The sequence below is a fragment of the Mauremys mutica genome, chromosome 5 (assembly GCF_020497125.1).
Source record: "Mauremys mutica isolate MM-2020 ecotype Southern chromosome 5, ASM2049712v1, whole genome shotgun sequence".
Classification (NCBI taxonomy): domain Eukaryota; kingdom Metazoa; phylum Chordata; order Testudines; family Geoemydidae; genus Mauremys; species Mauremys mutica.
The window spans coordinates 75,516,914-75,537,029 of record NC_059076.1 but is presented as its reverse complement, the minus strand read 5'-3'; the positions used below and the strand labels follow the sequence as shown (position 1 = coordinate 75,537,029).

General features: G+C 42.9%; 1 protein-coding gene across 10 annotated transcripts in view; it reads right to left on the bottom strand.

Moving 5' to 3' along the window:
• The window catches only part of GALNTL6 (polypeptide N-acetylgalactosaminyltransferase like 6), a 542,002-nt gene that overhangs the window by 41,388 nt on the left and 480,498 nt on the right, over window positions 1-20,116 (bottom strand). For all 10 annotated transcript variants that reach the window (XM_045018344.1, XM_045018346.1, XM_045018343.1 and 7 more), the window contains one exon: window positions 13,512-13,619. In XM_045018344.1, coding sequence (XP_044874279.1) covers window positions 13,512-13,619 — 108 coding nt within the window. The remainder of the gene's footprint in view (window positions 1-13,511; window positions 13,620-20,116) is intronic.

The window sequence follows — 20,116 nt, the reverse complement described above, 5'->3', positions numbered from 1 at the left end:
GTTGGGGACCCCTGCTTTAGCTGAACAAGCAGGATGGCAAGCTCATCATACTCGTGAAATCTTCCTACGGCTCATCAGAACCCCTGAAGAGCCTATCTCTGTAGCTATTCATATCATCATCATATCTGAGGACCATAACAGGAATTTTAACATTCCTTCTGACATTCCTTGCTTGGTACTTAATAACTTTTAATATATAGTTACATCCTCTCATCTTAAATTTTGGTATATGTAACCAGTGGACAATTTTTGCACCAACTCAAAGGTTTTCAGATATCGGTTTTAAAGATATAGCACATTGAAAAAGGTGTTAATGCTTTTTAGTTATAACCTGGCTTATCCGAGAGATTTGGGAGATTGAACTGTACATCTTTTAGTGGGGAAGAGGCAACATTGGGCTTACAATTGAAAGTAGAATGCAACCTTAGCCATGGACCGGTTGTTACTCCACAATATTTGAACCATTTCCATTTAAAATACACAAAATCTCACAAAATACTGACTAGCTAGCTACAAAGCTTCAAACTAAAGAGGGTCTAGACCTTTTAGAGTAAGTGTATGGAACTTTATTCCCTAGACTGAGCTATCAGTAGGAAGCTCTTTCTGAAGTAGTCAATTACAATGTTCAAATAATACCAACCAGTTTCCTCATAGTTTGACTGCTCTGAAGGAGGTTTGTTGAATCAAGTAATCTTGAGCTCATTATCCTGGTCAGGGCCGCCCAGAGGATTCCGGGGCCCCGGGGTCTTCGGCAGCGAGGGGCCCTTCCGTTCCTGGACCCGCCGCCAAAGTGTCCCGAAGACCCGCCGCGGGGCCCCCCCCGCCGCCGAATTACTGCCGAAGCGGGACCCACCGCCGAAGCGCAGCCCAGTCTTCGGCGGAGGGGGGCCCCCCCCGCCGCCGAATTACTGCCGAAGCGGGACCCACCGCCGAAGCGCAGCCCAGTCTTCGGCGGAGGGGGGCCCCGCTGCGGGTCTTCGGGGCACTTCGGCGGCGGGTCCCGGAACGGAAGGGCCTCCCGCCGCCGAATTACCGCCGAAGACCGGGCTGAACTTCGGCAGCGGGTCCCGCTCCGTCTTCGGCGGTAATTCGCCAGCGGGGGGTCCTTCCGCCCCGGAGCGAAAGGACCCCCCACCGGCGAAGACCGGGAGCGGCAGAAGCTCCTGCGCCCAGCCACACAAGAGTTTGCCGGTCACCCCGGAGTGAGTGAGGGACCCCGCTCCAGGGGCCCCGAAAAACTCTGGTGGGGGCCCCCGTGGGGCTCAGGGCCTGGGGCAAATTGGCCCTCTTGCCCCCCCCTCTGGGCGGCCCTGATCCTGGTTATCTCTACACATGCTGACAATATAACCTTAATAATTACCACACACCGTTTTGTTTAAAGGAGTAAAGTCCAATGCTGAAAATACATTCAAAGCAATCAATCTTAATACCTTGACTTGAATGCAATAATGTATGTTTGCTCTTATGAAAACTAGAGTAAGCTCCCACCATATATTAAAAAAGTAACACAAACGGTTTATTTGTAAATGTTTATAAGACCCATATTAGGGTCTTATCCAAGCAAAAAATATTTGTGCCATTCCAAAACGCATTAGCTTTGGAAAGTGGTAGATTCTGGTTCTGTGATTGACTAATATATTGGACGGTAAATTGGTCATGTGGCAGCTCTCAAACCCCCCCCCCCCCAAAGGCTTTTCTGCAGTGGGAAGCTTTTTAGAGCAGCCCAGCACCAGGAGAACATACATCAATGAGCACCCCACTTTCAGTGCTCCACTTCTCTGGACTGACTTTCTGACCCTTTGTTTATCTCACCTACAATGTTAGGCAAGCAGGAAATAATCCAACTCTAGACCGAAGTAACCCACCTGCATGGCTGCTGGTGGGAAACCATGAGACTTGGTTAAATCAAACAACTTTTTTTTTTTTATTAAAGAGAGAAAGAGAGAGGAGTTAATGGTGGGAGGACTGACTGGAAAAAGGGAGGGCAACAGGTATTTGCTGCTCCCATGTGTTGTAGGGCTGCATTACTTGGGAATCATTCCCAGTCAAATGCACCCATTAAAAATGGGGGTTTTAGGAAGTTACAATTTTAAGATAGGCTTTTTTATTACAACATTAGCATTGTTTCCTTGTACCATATGCTGGGTCAATATATGAGAAGACTCCATGGTTCTAAAACTAAATTGGATATTTTATTAAGAGAACTATCCCAGCTATCAGCAAAGAGTCCTGTGGCACCTTATAGACTAACAGACGTATTGGAGCATGACCTTTTGTGGGTGAATACCCACTTCATTGACATGCATCCGATGAAGTGGGTATTCACCCACGAAAGCTCATGCTCCAATACGTCTGTTAGTTTATAAGGTGCCACAGGACTCCTTGCTGCTTTTACAGATCCAGACTAACACGGCTACCCCTCTGATACCATCCTAGCTATGTGTATACAAACTGACCACCTGGTACCTTCTTCCCTCCTGCAACCTGTGCTTCTCCCTCCATGTTCCATGCAGGTTTCTACAAGCACTGATCTGGGGTTCAGGGTTTTTGCTGACAGGAACAAAATTTGCTTGTTCTATACCAAATTAAACACTCATTTACTATTTGTTAGACACACAAAAAAGTTAAAGTATTTAAAACAAAAAATAAATAAATTCACATAAATCATTACGTCTCCCTTAGTCCCTCTCTCCCCATTTATAGAGTCTTTTAAATGGAAACTCTGTGTGACAGTCTCTCAAATGGCATCAAATATCTTTGTCAAGAAGAAGAGTCAATTTTGGGTGGCATGGTAGATCTTGGGTCCTCAATTTCTATTTTACGGTGTGATCCTGTCTCCTACAATACATACCTAGGGGAGAGGGAGTAAAGAATAGCAAAAGAAAGGAAAACGAAGCTTTTGTTTCTGGCTTGTAGGGCAGCTACTGGAAAAAACACAGATACAGCACACAGCATTATTTTCAGCATGCCAAACTGATCACAGCAAAGTGTTTCTAGGTTAGATTTGACCTGGCTGGTTAAGCCAGATTCAATAAAGAAAGCAAATATAGAAAGATTTAAAAAAAGACACAGAAATAAAATGAGGTTGGGAATTGACATGTCAGGTAGGGAAGCAGCAAGAATCTTAGTTTTACATCTCAGGGCACAGCCACAAAGATAATAATGTCATCTGGGTCTCTCTCGTTGTCATGTCTGGTCAGAACAACTTTCTGGATAAGGATGAAGAATGCTCAGTGGTGTCATGGTACATGCATATGTGCTTGTGTATGATGGAGACAGTTGTGATCATGAAGCTCACTGATGTCTCCAAAAGTGTTGGCAATCTCACTCCAGTGAAATTGAGCAATCAAAACAAAGTATCCAGTTGTCCCAGGCATGAACCTCATCTTGTTTTAATTACACTTTACTTTGTTGCTACAACTCTGATCCCACTAGGAGCCTTGAAAACCCTTAATCATCAGTTCTTTTAATTTAGGCAAACTCGCTTCAAATTGTTCTGTGACTCTGTTCTATGCTTTTTTAAAAAATAATTTTACATATCATGTTTGTTAAGTTAAAATTACTTCCCCCCCTTTCACTTTCTTTGGACAATTCAGGACTTCAACACAAGATAGAGTTCAACACAGCCTGAGAGAGAGATAAATGTGCACTTTCTTACTCAATTGCTATTCTTGGTGGAATCTTTGGGCCATTTTCAGTTCCTGTTTTTTTTCTTTTGTGGCTGACAGATTGCTCTCCCCCACCAAATGCCCTATACCTCTTAATTAAACATGTTCAGGGGAGTCCTGTGTGACATTACGATTATGGTGATTCAGGCAACTCAGCTGGGCAAAAGCAGAGACTTTATTCCTGGGAATGGAATGACTGCTTAACAGCTGGGGGCTGCATAGCACGACAGGCTGGTCAATATTCCAGAGAAGCAAAGTTTAAATGGATCAGTCCCTAACAAACAGGAATATTATAGTTTCCTGTTTTAGAGACAGGAATGGCATGCCAGATTGGAATGACAGTATTTATGAGCAAGACAAAGAACCCTCATGGCACATGAAACTGCATGGTTCTATCCTGTGGATTTTTTTTCAATTGACTTTTTAGACAGTTGTTAAATTATCATAAAAATATATTTCTGCTCCCAATTTCTTCAGCTGTTATTAGGCAGAAAATGTTTTTTCCCCTGGCTGTAAAGCAGTACAAGGCTTTTATTTGTGCCATTTCACCTTTGTAACCCATTTTTCTCCTTTGTGCCTACCTCACTCTCTGCACATACACCAGCCTGATCCACAATCCATGCACTTTGGGTTAGTCAATATTAAGCTATTGTATCATATTTGAGTCCTGTAACCAGTTCCTGTTGCTCTATTGGCAATCTGAACATTTTCCAGGAAGCTGGCAGTCACAAGCAGGACCTCTTAAGCAGATTGCATATCTTACTTATTACAATAGGCTTTTCTCTCATTGGTTATTTATCCTAGACTCTAGTTTTAGATTATTGTGTCAACAGTGTGTCAATCACTATAGTACACAGGCACGCCTTCACTCAGGGATTCTCTGCAGCTCTGAAATCAGTGCCTTGGAATAGAGTTGGAAGCCACAGTGCAGAATCAGAGATGCTGTATTTCAGATGTGAAATAAAACAGAGGACCTGACTGTTACATTTATTAAAAATCTCATGGCACTTTTTGCAAGAAAACAGATATTAATCCCTCTTCCATCCTAAATACTGTAGTAATAGTGCTGCTGCTGCTGCAAAGTAGATGCCATGTTTCTCTCTGGAAATGTTTGCATTTCATTCAGATAGAATTAGTGATATATATTATTTGCATTACTGGAAGAGTAAGGAGTTAGAAACTCAAGCTGCTTTCTGTATGCTGGTGAAAGTCACTTTGCCGTGTGGCTTTACTGCCACTGCTATTAATATCCTATTTGTTATTTTTATTCGCCCTTAGTTACATGCTGTAATCACATCTTGCAGTGAAAATCATGCAAGCACTATGCAGTGCATGCAGAGTTTGGATACAGACTGTTATTTACCCCTCTACTCCCCATGCCATAAAGACTGGTGACTCCTTAAAATAGGCAAATATTTTGATGCCCATTTTACAGAAGGGCACAATGAGCCACAATGAGGCTAAATGATTTACCACAGGTCACTGCATGGGAGTGGCAGAGCTAGGAATAGAATCCAGGAATCCAGACTCCCAATATGTTTCTCTAGCTACTAGACAATGTTGCTTTGATAATCCATCAAATAAATCCCCCAAAGTAGTTACTGCCATTGCAAACTAGTTATCCTTCTGGATAGAATATATTTATCAGTTTTCTTTTTTCTCCAAATGGTTAATAGACCATAAAATACATGCTTATTCCTTTCCCGCCCCTTAAAAACAAAACATTTTTGTTAGATTGAAGAAACAATATAAAAATACTGAGATTTTGATTGTTTTGTTTTTCTTGCATTCAAAAATTACCATGCAGATATTTTTTCAAACTTCCTTCTTAAAACAATTGGCTCCTGGGTTGGGACTTTGATTCAACTATTAATTAATTTTGACTATGGACTTATAAACATATCTAAATGTTATAAGAGGTGTTATAATGACTGAGAGGGAAACTTAAGAACTTAAGAGGGAAAAGTGTATTCTTATGATGTATATAATTGTGTTACAGCAAGAGTATAATGCCCCAAATGACCTGCTTATTCCAAGCTGATGTTTCTGTCATTTATGGTGACTGCTGGATCACAATTGAAGTCTATTGCTGCTTGCTGTGCTAAAGGACTGAGTGACTGCAAAGCTACCTGTGCTGTCACCTTACACAGGAGCTGCCTCAGTCTCTTTTGTGAAGCCCGCTTTAAAAAAATACAAAAGGAGCCATCTGTCAGTTTGCATTGAGGTCAATGGATAATGTAACTTTACGGACTTGCTTCGTCTAACTCACTGATTCTACTTTGTCTTATAAAGTGGCTGGAAACTGACAAAAATGTTCAAGTGCTGTTTTCAGCAAACCCCAAACATTGTTCACAGCTAGAAAAAAAAATCATCATGCCTAATGCTCTGTATTTGGGAATCACAGCACAAGATGGTATGCCTACAGTATCTTGGTCTATAGAGCCTTTTAACGCCACAGAAAAAGGCTGAGCAAGTGGTTCAGCTGGGAATCTGAACCCACCTTAATTCTTGCCTCCTGAACTGAACCCAAACTCTCGTAAGTTCCAATTCAGCAACATAGTGTAATGAGGCAAATGTCATCATGCTGTGCCTGCTGGGTCAGAGGATTACTGGGCTCTGGGATCCCAAGTCCTAGAATGCAGGGTGGAATTCAAGTTAGGGTTAGGATTCACCACATTTTTGGGTTAAATCTAAAGTTGACTTTCACTGGGTTTGCCAATCCCTAGTTCAGAAAGACCTACACTAGTCTAATGCTCTGGAGAAGGTGCTAAAAGTCTGATTTAACATGTTTGCAAATGAAAAAGATTGCTGTAGGCATCTATTGAAATTCTAAGGTCATGGAACGGCGAGTTTTTATTGATAGAACTCTTATATTGTTTAGGGAATCATGAAGAGAAAAATCTATTAATATGGAGTTTACAAAACCTGTCTAATAAACTGGAATGTACCTATAAGAAATTGCTGATCTTATTTTAAAATCTGTTTTACCAGATAATTGGCTAGGAGCTGATGGCTTAGCTAGAATGCATAAAAATGGAGCAACGGTCTTCAATACCAAAGTAATTAAAATAATGTAGCATAAGAATCCAGAATTCATATATTGGGACAGTGTCTTGTACGAGGTTTCAAGACTTCTTTTACTGAAAATTATTTCACATAAAACAATCAGACAAAAATAGTTATTAGTGGCTGTGATTTTGTGCTAAGATAGTAGGGTTTGGAATGAATGATAATCAGTTTGTGCTGCCTTAGGAAATGGAATCACTGTAAACATCTGTACACCCATTAATCTTGCTCTATGCGCAATTACCTGTAAATTGGGACCTGACTGTGTTTGGCAGGCAGCAACATCCTGAGGCATCTACAAAAAAGTGTTTTTGCTTTAGTAATTCTCTCTTATTTTGTTTGTCAGAGTCTGCTTTATAAACATGGCATTTATTTTTCCAGTTTGTTTTGCTCACTTTTTGAAAACATTCAGTGCCACATTGGTAAAATATTTTTTACATGGACATTTCCTAGTTTATAGACCATGATTCAGCAAAAAAAGTATGTCTAGGCTTTGCAGGGCTCAATTGATAGTGTGAGAATGTGTGAAATGTGATCCTAAGAAAGAAGACAAATGACACCGTGATACATACTAAGGTGTATAGTATGATACACTAGTGATTGTTTACAGTCCTTACTGCCCAGAATGGATGGGATTTTGATAGGCCTGTTGTATAGTACAGACTGTGATCCTCATGCCAGTTTTTGAAAGAACATAAGAATGGCCATGCTGGATCAGACCAATGGCCCTGCTAGCTCAGTATCCTGTGTTCTGACCACGGCTAGACGTGTCAGAGCAATTATCAAGTGATCCTTCCCCTGTCATCCAGTCCCAGCCAGGGCCAGCTCTACAAGCAGTGCACTGAATTGCTGCGGACGGCAGGGGCAGTCCGTGTGCTGTTAGGGCGGCATCTGCATTTCCGCGGAGGCATCAATTCAGTGGCAGCTTCTGTCTTCAGCCGGAAGACAGAAGCTGCCACCAAATTGCTGCCACCATGGAAACGCGCGTGCCGCCCTAACAGCACACGGACTGCCCCTGCCATCCGCGGCAGCAATTCAGCACTCTGCTTGGGGGCAAAAACACAGGGACTGCCGCCCCTTGCAGATTGCCGCCCCAAGCACCTGCTTGGAATGCTGGTGCTTGGAGCCGGCCCTGGTCCCAGCTTCTGGTAGTTGGAGGTTTAGGACATCCAGAGCATGAGGTTGCATTCATGACCATCTTGGCTAATAGCCATTGTTGGGCCTATCCTCCATGAATTTATCTAATTATTTTTTTAACCCAATTATAGTTTTGGCCTTTACATCTCCTGGCAATGAGTTTCACAGGTTGATTGTATGTTGGGTGAAGAAGTGCTTGCTTGTGTTTTAAACCTACTGCCTATTAATTTCATTGGGTGACCCCTGGTGTAATATGAAGGCAGGGCTGGCTCTAGGCACCAGCAAACCAAGCACGTGCTTGGGGTGGCACAATTTTAGGGGCAGCATTCCTGACACTTCGGCAGTTTCACTCCCAGAGTTTTTTTTTTTTTGCTTGGGGTGGCAAAAAACCTAGAGCCAGCCTGTATGAAGGGATAAATAACACTTCCTTATTCACTTTCTCCACACCATCACGATTTTATAGACCTCTATCATAGCCCTCTTAGTAATCTCTTTTCTAAGATGAGAAGTCCCAAAAGTTTTTAATCTCTCCTCATATGGAAGCTGTTCCATACTCCTAATCATTTATGTTGCCCTTCTCTGTACTTTTTCCAATTCTAATATCTTTTTTGAGATGGGCAACCAGAACTGCATACAGATTTCAAAGTGTGGGTGCACCATGGATTTATAGAGTGGCAATATAATATTTTCCATCTCCTTATCTATCCCTTTCCTAATTGTTCCTAACATTGTTAGCTTTTTTGACTGCCATTGCACACTTAGTAGATGTTTTTGGAGAACTATCCAAGACAATTCCAAAGTCTCTTTCTTGAGTAGTAACAACTAATTTAGACTTGATGATTTGGTATGTATAGTTGGGATTATGTTTTCCAATGTGCATTACTTTGCAGTTATCAGCATTGAATTTTATCTCTTTGTAACTCTTTGCAGGGGCGGCTCCAGACACCAGCGCAGCAAATGCGTGCTGGGGCGGCAAGCCACAGGGGGCGGCCTGCCGGTCGCTGTGAGGGTGGCAGTCAGGCAGCCTTCGGTGGCATGCCTGCGGGAGGTCCGCCGCCGTTCCCGCGGCTTCGGCGGCAATTCGCAAAAAACAGAGCCGCCCCTGACTCTTTGCAGTCAGCTTTGGACTTCACTATCTTGAGTAATTTTGTATTGTCTGCAAATTTTACCACCTTATTGTTTACCCCCTTTTCCAGATCATTTATGAACATGTGGAACAGCGCAGTCCTAGTACAGATTATTGCGGGACCCCACTATTTACCTTTTTCCATTGTGAAAATTGACTGTTTATTCCTACCCTTTGTTTCCTGTCTTTTAACCAGTTACTGATCCATGGGAGGACCCTCCCTCTTATCTCATGACTGCTTACTTTGCTTAACAGCCTTTTGGTGTGGCACCTTGTCAAAGGCTTTGTGAAAGTCCAAGTACATTATATCGACTGCATCATTCTTGTCCACGCGCTTGTTGACCCGCTCAAAGAATTCTAGTAGATTGGTGAGGCATGATTTCCATTACAAAAGCTGTGTTGACTCTTCCCCGACATACTGTGTTCATCTATGTGTCTGATAAGTCTGTTCTTTATTATAGTTTCAACCAGTTTGCCTGGTACTAAAGTTAGGCTTTACTGACCTGTAATTGCCAGGATTGCTTCTGGAACTTTTTAAAAAAATAGGCATTACGTTAGCTACCCTCCAGTCATCTGATACAGAGGCTGATTTTTAAGAGATGGGTTACATACCACAATATGTTAGTAGTTCTGCAGTTTCATAGCTGACCATCTGGTCCTGGTGAGTTATTGCTGTTTAATTTATCAAATTTGTTCCAAATCTTCCTCGACTAACTCCTCAATCTGGGACAGTTCCTTAGATTTGGCACCTAAAAATATATCTAAATTGGTCAGATATCAAGTACTAACATGAGATTGTGTGCTGCACTTTGCAGAGGTGAGGTGCACACAGGTATTGTCCCAGAGGAGGAAAGCTGACAAAGATGACTTTAAACCACCATTGTGCCCTCAGGATTCTGGACAGGATTCTTAGGTAGATGAAGGAGTTGCGCCAAGTTATGGATAAAGCTGGTTGAAATGTTTTCAATAATTTTTTTTATGAAAATGCCATATTTGTTGAAATCAAAATATTTAGAAAAACATATCAATTTTAACAAACACCCTCAAGGGAAAATATTTTAAAAATTCATTTTGGAAAATATTTGTTTTGGGATGATTCTGCAATTTTATTTCAAATGCTGTGTTAATTTTGATATTATTTTTACATTATTTTGTAACATATCAGTAATAGTAGTACTGAATAGAAAAACACTACTACTACTGACATATCTTAACTACAGATTCATAGATTCCAATGCCAGAAGCGACCATCTAGTCTGATCACCTGTATAACACAGGCCAAACAACTTCCCCCTTCCCTCAAAAACATTTCCTAGAGAATGTCATTTAAAAAGCACATCAAAACTTGATTTTAAAATTGTTAATGATGGCGAATACACACAATCCTTGGTAAATTGTTCCAATGGTTAATTACACTCACTGACAAAAACATATGCCTTATTGCCAGTATGCATTTGAGACACTGGATTGCGTTATATCTTTCTCTGCTAGACTGAAGAATCCGTTATCACATATTTCTTCCCCATCTTTCTCTGTTATGCTTTTTACTTTAAGAATAAAGTAGGCTTGCATAGCAAGTGCAGTGAGGTAACTCATAACTATTGACAATCACTCTGTTATCAGTCTTGGAAGAGAAAGGAAGCAGATGTCCTTGGGCAACCTATCAGTGAAGGCAGAGAACTGTGCACCCTGGGAATACCCCAATTAAAAGGTTAAGGGGCACAGGTCTCCATCCAGAAAGGCAATGGCTTGGGAGTGGGGAGCTGGGAGTGGGTGACCTTGCTCAACCACTGTGGGGAAAATACAGGTGCAATTGCCATGAACTGTGAGAACATTCTCACAAGATCTTGAACTGGAGAGCAGTTTTAAATGAAGTGTCTGAAGGGAAAACAAAACACACACAAAAACACCTGCAGCATCCAGATCATGTGTGTGTGTGCCCACTTAGTTAATAACTTCATATGAGGCAGTTGATTCAGAATCATAGGGAGAGTAGCTCAGTAAGGTGGGGCTTCCATGTTCATTAAAAGACTATATATGACCTTGATAACTGCTTTAGTTTTGGACTGCCTCCCCAAACCTTTGTTTATCTTTTGGACTTGGATCAGTCAATGGGGATAAACTTATACCCATGCTGAAGTGCTTTGCTGGATCAGGGGCCGAATTCTCTTCCTTGACTGACAGATTATCTATTTATTTAGATTGATATGAATGCTAAAAAGGGAGTAAGCCTATCCATATGTTCTAGGTGTCCCTGACTCAACTTAACGTTACATCCTAAGAGCGGCAGTACTTTTTAAGATAACCTACGACAAGTAAGCCTGGAAGCTTAATGACTCAAATTCCCCTTCAAACAAATGCCTACTGAGAGGTTCCCCTAAATATCAAGCCATGTATTAGGATCCATTAGTCAAACAGGAAGGATGGGATGTTCCCCATTAGGGCATCAGCTCTTTCCCCACAACACACTTATCAATTCTGAATGATGCCAGGCAATCATCCTGTGCATGGGCAGGGACTCCATTCTGCATGATATGGAGAATTTTAATGTAATATTTCATAGCTACCTTATTACAAACAGAAAGGCAGAGGAAAGGACTATTTTGCCTAATGAATCCAGATTAGCCACCATGGCTGCAGGGGTTTTGCAGAAGCTAATTAACTGTTGAAATGAGCCATATGCTAATATCTCAGATAGAAAGGATGGCATTCCACCGCTACAATTAACGTAGAGTAGAGAGCATTTTAGCCATCCAGATATTCTATTCTGTTTTAGTGCAATAGGGAGGAAGGAAATTCATGTTCAAATCTCCTGTTTTAAGGTGTTTGTCTAACTTCTCTTTGGGTTGCAATAGCAAGAGACAGGTCACTATCAGGGGCGGCTCTAGGCCCCAGCACGCCAAGTGCGTGCTTGGGGTGGCATGCCGCAGGGGGCACTCTGCCGGTCGCCGGCAGGCGGCTCCAGTGGACCTCCCGCAGGCGTGCCTCCGGAGGGTCCGCTGGTCCCGCAGCTTCAGTGGAGCATCTGCAGGCGTGCCTGCGGGAGGTCCACCGGAGCCGCGGGACCAGCGGACCCTCCGCAGGCATGTCTGTGGGAGGTCCACCGAAGCCGCAGGACTGGCGACCGGCAGAGCGCCCCCCGCGGCGTGCGGCCATGCTTGGGGCGGCGAAATGGCTAAAGCTGCCCCTGGTCACTACAATGTGAAAAGGACTTCTGGAAAGTCACCTTCCTGGAAAAACTCAGAGAATGAACAAGATGGAATTATTCTTAGTGGCGGCATAGAGTTAACAGCATTTCCTACAGTACGTTCGAAACATTTACTCTAGGTTACAGTGGCTTTGGCTTATTTGTACACTACTTTACCAACTCACTCATGTTCCTTATTGCATCATATATTAGAGCTCCCACTTGCTGTGCTTACTGCCAGCACACATAGTCTTCCAGGGCAGTGCTTTCTCTCTCACTTTAACTAGCTGAAAGGCAACTTGACTGCATGCAGTTAGCAAATAGGGTAGAATTCATTTTCTTGTCTCTCTTATTAGGCTTATGGTCTGCTAGGCTGTGGAATCATTACAGTGAGTGTAGTCCTGCAGCAGAGAAGTCAAGAGCTTCTCCTCCTCAAAGCAGGAGACGTATTTTTGATCCATATATATGTTCACTATTAAGAAAAAATATGATTCATAAGATGTTCCCTATGGTGATGGGAAAACACCAATATTTATGCCATTTTATGTTCTAAAAATGGAAATAAAAATGAACTATCTAGTAACATTTAAAATGGAAAATATTAAGATTAAAGATTAATAAATACTAATATTTTGCCTGGAAGTCACAGCAGTGCCCTTAGTTTCCTATTTTTGACATTCCTTGAACAAGTTCCTCATTTCTCTCAAGAAACTTATAGTTTTCATAAGTCCATTTCCTCTAGAGAAGGAAAACCTCATGGATATAGAGATGTTTAATCTCTTTGAAAGAGTATTGTGATCTCACGGTTCCCTTCTCTCTCATGGTAAGAAGGTGCTCATATTCCCTACAGAGGTTATAACCAGTCACTTAAATCACTGCTGATCAATTCTTTTGTTCCAAAGAATATTCCTTTCGCAAGATGTGGGCTGCTGGATTAATTTGCTGACTGATCAAAATCCTGCTGAAAAATCAACCATTCAAATTCCCAGTGATTTGTCAGATTTTGCTTATAAAACCATGATTGACAATCACAGTGAGTATGTAAAAGGCAATCCTGTGCTTCAGGTAATTCATATATTCTTTTGAATGAATGTGAAAGTAATATGCCTCTGTTCTGAAGCCTCTAACTTTATTTTTTTACTGAGCACTGTTTTGTTCTTGGAAGCTTTGCCTTTAGAAGGTCACTGTTACAAAAGTAATAGCACATTATATGCTAGTCAGAGAAATTGAGAATCTGATTGCTTTATTCTAAATAAAGAAATCGACCAACAAGGAGTAAAGTGATTGACAACTTAAAGACAGAAAATTTCAATTAGCAGCTACTCACTCGTGCCAGGCTGGTTCCAGATGGAACTTTATAAGGGACATACTTCCTGTAAATGTGTCCAACTCTAGAACATGGAACATCAAACATGCCACCTCCACACATCCAAACCTGAGAAGAAAACAAAACAGTGACAACTGAATGCCAGCAGAGAAGATAAAATCCTAAATCATTCTGCACTGATCCCTCTTTGTGACAGTCGTATTTCATTCTGAATGGCTAGGAATGAAAGATGAAGGACAATCCATGTTTTGATATGTCAGGTCTCACTACAAAAAGAGATCACATTAAAAAAAGAACAGTACAAACTATAAAGAATAGTAGCTACTGCGTCTATTCTTTATAGTTTGTACTGTTCTTTTTTAGGCATCATGGTCACTACAATGCTTTTTACAACATAAACAAGATGTCTTTATCCAAGAATTTTCAAATTCTTAATATTCTTAATTAAATTTACTAATTACATTCTTAATTTCAATAGGGCCAAATTTTCAAAAGTTATATACAGTTAAACGTATATATACGTTAAACGTACAAATCAGGTGATAATTTAGAAGTTAAACTCAGGACCCTTGGCCTACAATCTATGGTATATAATCAGTGCAAGGCTTGGCTCTTTACTAGCATGTACTTTTCTGAAGAAAAAAATGAAACAGAAATATCAAAATAGATTATCTACTCAAATTCATATATATACAGAAAGTGGCATAAGTCACTTGTGTCATCTTTAGTGCAAGCTTCTGATATTGAAAGAAAGTGCATCAACTGGAATATTCATTTTCAATGTTTAAGGGCCTGATTTACAAAAGTGCCGAGCAACCACAAGTCCAGTTGAAATTAGTGGAAGCGTAAGTGCACAGCATCTCTGAAACTCAGGCCACAGATGCATGTGCTACAGGATGATGAGCGATGAGCAATTTCACTCTTCACAAGGGCTTCAATGTTGCTTGTTTTTAACAGATGTTTCTGTCAGAGAGGGAGACTGTGAATCATGCAATAGTCACAGTGGAAACCAGCTCAGTAACTCTGATAGACGTGACTTTATGTACTTCGGTGACATGAGAACTGGTGTACTTCAGTTTGTCAGCTAAACAGACCACTAAGATAGTAGGTTGGCAAAATGGATCAATATACTTGTAGGCAGGGCCAGTGCAACCCATTAGGCAACTTAGGCAGTCACCTAGGACACTAGCATTTGGGGGGCGGCATTTCGGGTCCTTCAGCAGCGACCGTGGCGGCCGGATCTTTGGCCGCCCCGGCCGTCGTCAGCATTTAGGCGGAGGGAACTGGGGCAGGGGGGCGTGGGGAGGGCCGCCTGCAGCAAGTAAGGGGGCGGGGGGACACGCAGGGGAACTCCCCGCCCCAGCTCACCTCTGCTCCGCCTCCTCCCCTGAGCACGCTGCCCCGCTCTGCTTCTCTCCCTCCCAGGTTTGCGGCACCAAACAGTTGATTGGCGCCGCAAGCCTGGGAGGTGGGAGAAGTGGAGTGGCAATGGTGTGCTCAGGAAGGAGGCAGAGCAGAGATGAGCTGGGGTGGGGAACTGCTGCACGGCTCCCCGGGCTGGGGGAGTTGCTGCAGGGGGGCGCCACAGGGAGGAGGGGGGGAGCTGCTGCAGGGGGTCGCCTCAGGGCGGGGGTGGGTGGGGAGCTGATACGGGAGGGCGCCTTAGGGCGGGGGGGTGGGGAGCTGCCACAGGGCTCAGGGTGGCGGGGGGGTGCAAGGTGGAAGTTTCGCCTAGGGCACGAAACATCCTTGCACCCACCCTGCTTGTAGGATAAACACACTGATCTTAGAGTGTATTTTGACTTTCTACTAATAAGTCAGTGGGACCATCAAAGACAACAGTAAATAGGATAGCAGAACATATAAATAGATTTTAAAACTAATCACACTCTAAGAGTTCAAAATGCACCTGTAGACCTTGTGCTGGGACTAGCACAATAATGGAGTAGTCTGCTGAATATGTCAAGTAGGAAAATCACTTTGCTTTTCATAACCCTGGCAAAACAACTTTCTTAGCTCCCTGAGTCTGCAAATTGTTCTGTAAGCAGAACACCCACTATTCTGCACTAGTTCTGTACAGAGCACTTGCAGTCTCAGCTTTTTCAGCTTCCAAACTGTGAGATCATCAGCAAGCAAACCACCCCCCTGTGCAGAAAGAGAAAGCGGAAACCATTAGCAAGAAGGAAAACAGAGTCTTTCAGACAGAGAACAGCAGCCACAGAGTAATGCTGATTTATTCAGTTCTTGCAGGTTTGAAGAGCAAAAGATTTGTGAGTAAGATTCTTTTGTTATCTAGGTTAGTTAGAAAAACTGTTTTTGTACAGTGCAAAATTTCCATTAGCCCCCGCCCCCACACATTTTCATGGTAGATTATTTTAGGGAAATAGTCAAACTTTTGGAAAAGTTCTAGAGTAGAAGAACTTGACCTTTTAAGAGGTTTCCTATTCCCTAAACACTACTCTGCAGCATCTACATTCTGTAATCAACTAGGAAAGTGTATAAAGGCACCTAGCTTCACTGAGAAGTCAAGCATGGTCACTATCACAGTATGGTCTGTATTGACACTGTGTGGAAGCTGCAATAGTATACATCATAAACATCTGGAGGGATCTCTCTCTGGAGACAATGAAGAACTCAGAAAGGAGGTGTGAAAGATAAGACATAATATAATTAATAGAGTAAAAATAAAGACACGATGCAACATCTCCCAGAATCTTGTCATAGATTCCATGTTACAAGGTTCAGTCTCTGCATATGCATATCCACACGCAAAGGGCCTAGTCTTTGCAGTCAGTGTGTTCTGTACACATGACACAGAAGGCAAAACGTGCTTGTGGTCTAGGGAAAAGTAGAACACAATACATAGACAACAGCAGTGAAATGCTGGCCCTACTGATGTTAATGGGAATTTTGTCATTGATTTTAGTAGAGTCAGGAATTTACGCCAGAGCTGTTATGTTTTCACTGAAAAAACAGTGTGGGCTGTGTGGAAACCAGATAGTTAATGATGGGAATATGTAACGTACACCAGCAGAAAAGGTAGCATAGTTAAGACACCTGTTGTTATACCTTTTGGCTACTCTCTCTATTTCTCCCAGAGAGCAGATTGCAAAAGTGCTCAGAGGAAGTCTAAGTAAAACGTCCTCAGCCCTACAGTGCACACAACAACAGGCATTCAAATTCATACGAGCCCAAAAGGTACAACAAATTAGTGCTGGCAGACTAACGAGACAAATAGAGAGCACAGCAGTAGCGCATGCTGATCATCTCAGCATCATGGTCACCTTAAGTTAGCACAGTAATAGGAGAAGTGAAGGTCTAGGTAGACATGTAGAGCCAAGGTATAGGATAATGGCGATTTTGCTGGGTAGGGCGAACTCTGCAATGGGGAACACAGACTGTGTACAGCAGCTGAGTAAGGGAATAGTTACCCCCACAGTACTGTCCCTGTATGGTGTTCAAGGGCACCATCTTCTCTATCAGCCCTCAGCTAGCATGAGCCTGATAAATGTGAAGCCCCACCCACTGAAAATACTTACTTTTAGAACAGAGAAGGAGCATTCCCTCTCTATTCTCACCTCCTATCCCATAGCCTCCCAGTTGCTGTGAAGATGAGCATTCTCTTTTACTCAACTGCAACTCTAGCTCTCTCTCTGCTATTCTACTCCTTCCTCAACTTTCTGGCTATTGAAATGGAAATATTTCCACTACTCTACAACTCCCCTGTTTGTCATGTCTGAATCCATCTCACCAAACCTTTTTCATTTTCCAGATCTTCTCTACTGCCTGCTGGCTGTTGTGTCTGCTTTTTATCAGCTACAGCAGAAAATAAAAAAGTGACCTGATTCTTGTCAGCTTCATGACTGCTCACAAAAGTCTGAAAAAACAATAGTTAAACTGACAGGTTTTCACTCTGAGGCAGCTCGCCAGTTCACCTTGCTTACACTGTTCTCCTCCTACAAGCCCTTTCTTAAAACATCTTCATGAAGGCCCTTAAATCCTTGCCCACCCACTCTCAACTCTCCTAACATACTGAAAAACAGTGCACAAACATACAAAAATCCATAAAGAAATAATGAAACTAACAAGACGTGGTTAACTTCACCACTCCATGTTCCATTATTCCCCTTCCTGACAATCCTTTGTATGTCATCTTGTCAAACTGTAAGCTCTTTGGAGTAGGGACTATAGCTGACTGCATACTCAAGGCACTATACAAGTAAGTTTAATATTATTTATTACTGTAATAGAGTAATAGCCCATTAGATGAAACTGAGCTCAGCTCTCCTGTTTCAGTCCAGATGATCCCAACTTGGCCAATTCAAAGTGTGGGGCAGCACCTGGGGGTCTATAAAAGGTCAGTCAGGAGTCAAACCAGAACTGAATCAGACAGGAGAAGAGAGTGGCCAGAGACAGAAGGTGGCTCCTGGGAAATGGCTGAAGGTAGGAGAAGAGCAAGAGGAGTTTGCTAGCTGGTGTCTCTGAGCCAAGGCTGGAGAGGGCTGAAGTTAGGGGGAGCAGCAGAGGGAGGTTCCTACTGGGTCTAAGATGGAGAGCTGGAGACAAGGGCCAGAGACAACTGAAGGAAGGGGGAGCAGAGGAGGGGCTTATCCACTGACATCTCCTTGCTGGAGAGCTGGACCCAGAGAAACAGCGAGAGGTCCAGGGGAAGTGAGGGATGCTCCCCTGGTAAGGATGCTCCCAGCAGAGAGGCTGCAGGACTTCCCACTGGGAAAGGCAGGCTTGTGCCCTAGAAGAAAGGGTTGAAGTGGTCGTCCTGGCAAAGGGATGGAAGAGGACAGACAGGAGCCTAATTTGTGATGGAAGACACTGGGGTACGGTGAGAACAAGGACCATGTGCACGGGATGATATGAACTATATTTTGGGACTTTTGTTATAGACTATTTTCACAAGGTTTTTGTAATAAACTGGTTCCCAGGAGCAGTATTGGTTAAGTAAGAGCCTGAAGTGGAGTCCTTTGGGTTAACCAAGAGGGAAACTGAGGCGAGGGGCTGCCCTGATGCCACAAGGTGGTGCCCGGGAGGAAACCACTAATTTACAATTACTGTTAATTTGTATTGTGACAATGTTTCTAGGGCATGGGAAGACAATAAAAGGATTAAGTCTGGCCCTTGGAAAAGATGACAGCCTAGCAGATAAACTCAGTGGAAGGTCAGCTCCCTTTCATAGAGCATGTACATAATGTGAGGAAGCAGAAACCTATCTAGGTGCTTTATTACTGTAACATATGTAATGAGTGTTGAAGTACACACATATTGCATCTTCTTGATGCTGTAGGAGATCAATAAAAAAGAAAATAAAAGAAAAGGAATTAGGAAAAGGCTATCAGATACACTGAGGCAATAACAATTGGGAGGAAATAGCACTTCATGTTAGGCTTGTATTTGACAGATATAAAACTTAATTTGAAAGTGCTGTGCTGCACCTGAGGTGCATTTTGTAGCATAATTGGAAAGAATCTCAGGCTGGCTTGCAGGACATTTAGCAGCTGTTCCTGTTTATCTTTTAGCTTCAGAATGACTAAAGGAATTTTTATATTTTCTTGGGAAGTTCAGTGCTGGGAACCTTGTCTTTAGAATGTGCATTTTTATGTCACCTGTGCTAAATGCTGTGAGAAATTGGAGAAACAATTTGAAATCTTCTGTGTTAAATATTGCAGACCTCTAGGGCACCATAAAAGGAATTCTGCTGGCATGGAGCTCCCAAATGCTGTCACAATGTTGATGCCTCTGTTTGCCTAACTAGCAAGCAATAAAATTCTCAAGATCTCTAATGTCTCTTATAATAGCAATGAATGTAATCCGTAGCCAAGATAACCCCTCCTCCCCAACAAAACAAGTCAATTTAATTTAGAAAGCTCAGAACCAGGGCCGGCTCCAGGCACCAGCGAAGGAAGCAGGTGCTTGGGGCGGCTAATACAAAGGGGCGGCACCTCCGGGTCTTCGGCAGTGGGTCCCTCAGTCCCTCTCTTCTTCTCTGAGCAGCCGCTGAAGAAGAAGAGAGGGAGTGAAGGACCCGCCGTCAAATTGCCGCCAAAGAATGAAGTGGCACGATTGGGCTGCCGCCAGTCTGCTTGGGGCGGCAGAAAAGCTGGAGCCAGCCCTGCTCAGAACAGGAGTATTTTATGATGCAATGGTTCCCAAACTTTTTACTAAGTTGACCAACCAACAGCATTGTCTCTTTTTGGCAACCTGCCATTATACATATGCACCCTCCAGTCTGGCACTGCAACCCTAATCCAGGTTGATGCAGAGGGAAGCCCCTGGTGGGGAGAGGCAGGGAGGGGAGTGTTCCAGCCAGGCCAAACCTGGTGCTGTGTTGCTGTGACCCCATGCACCAGGTTGTAAGGCCTGGAATGGGAGCTGGGCCCAGTCCTGCAGGACAGGAGCTGCCACTGACGGCTGAACGTGGAATGGGCTCATGTTCAACCCTCCCCCGCACCCTGGTAGAAGTGTGTTTGCCTAGGGCCCAGTGATGGGTTACTCTGGACCTGGATGTGGCAACCCATCTCAAACCTTCCTATCATCCATGGGTGAGTTGGCTCCTACCATTTGGGAAACACTGCACTAAATTATAGTTTATC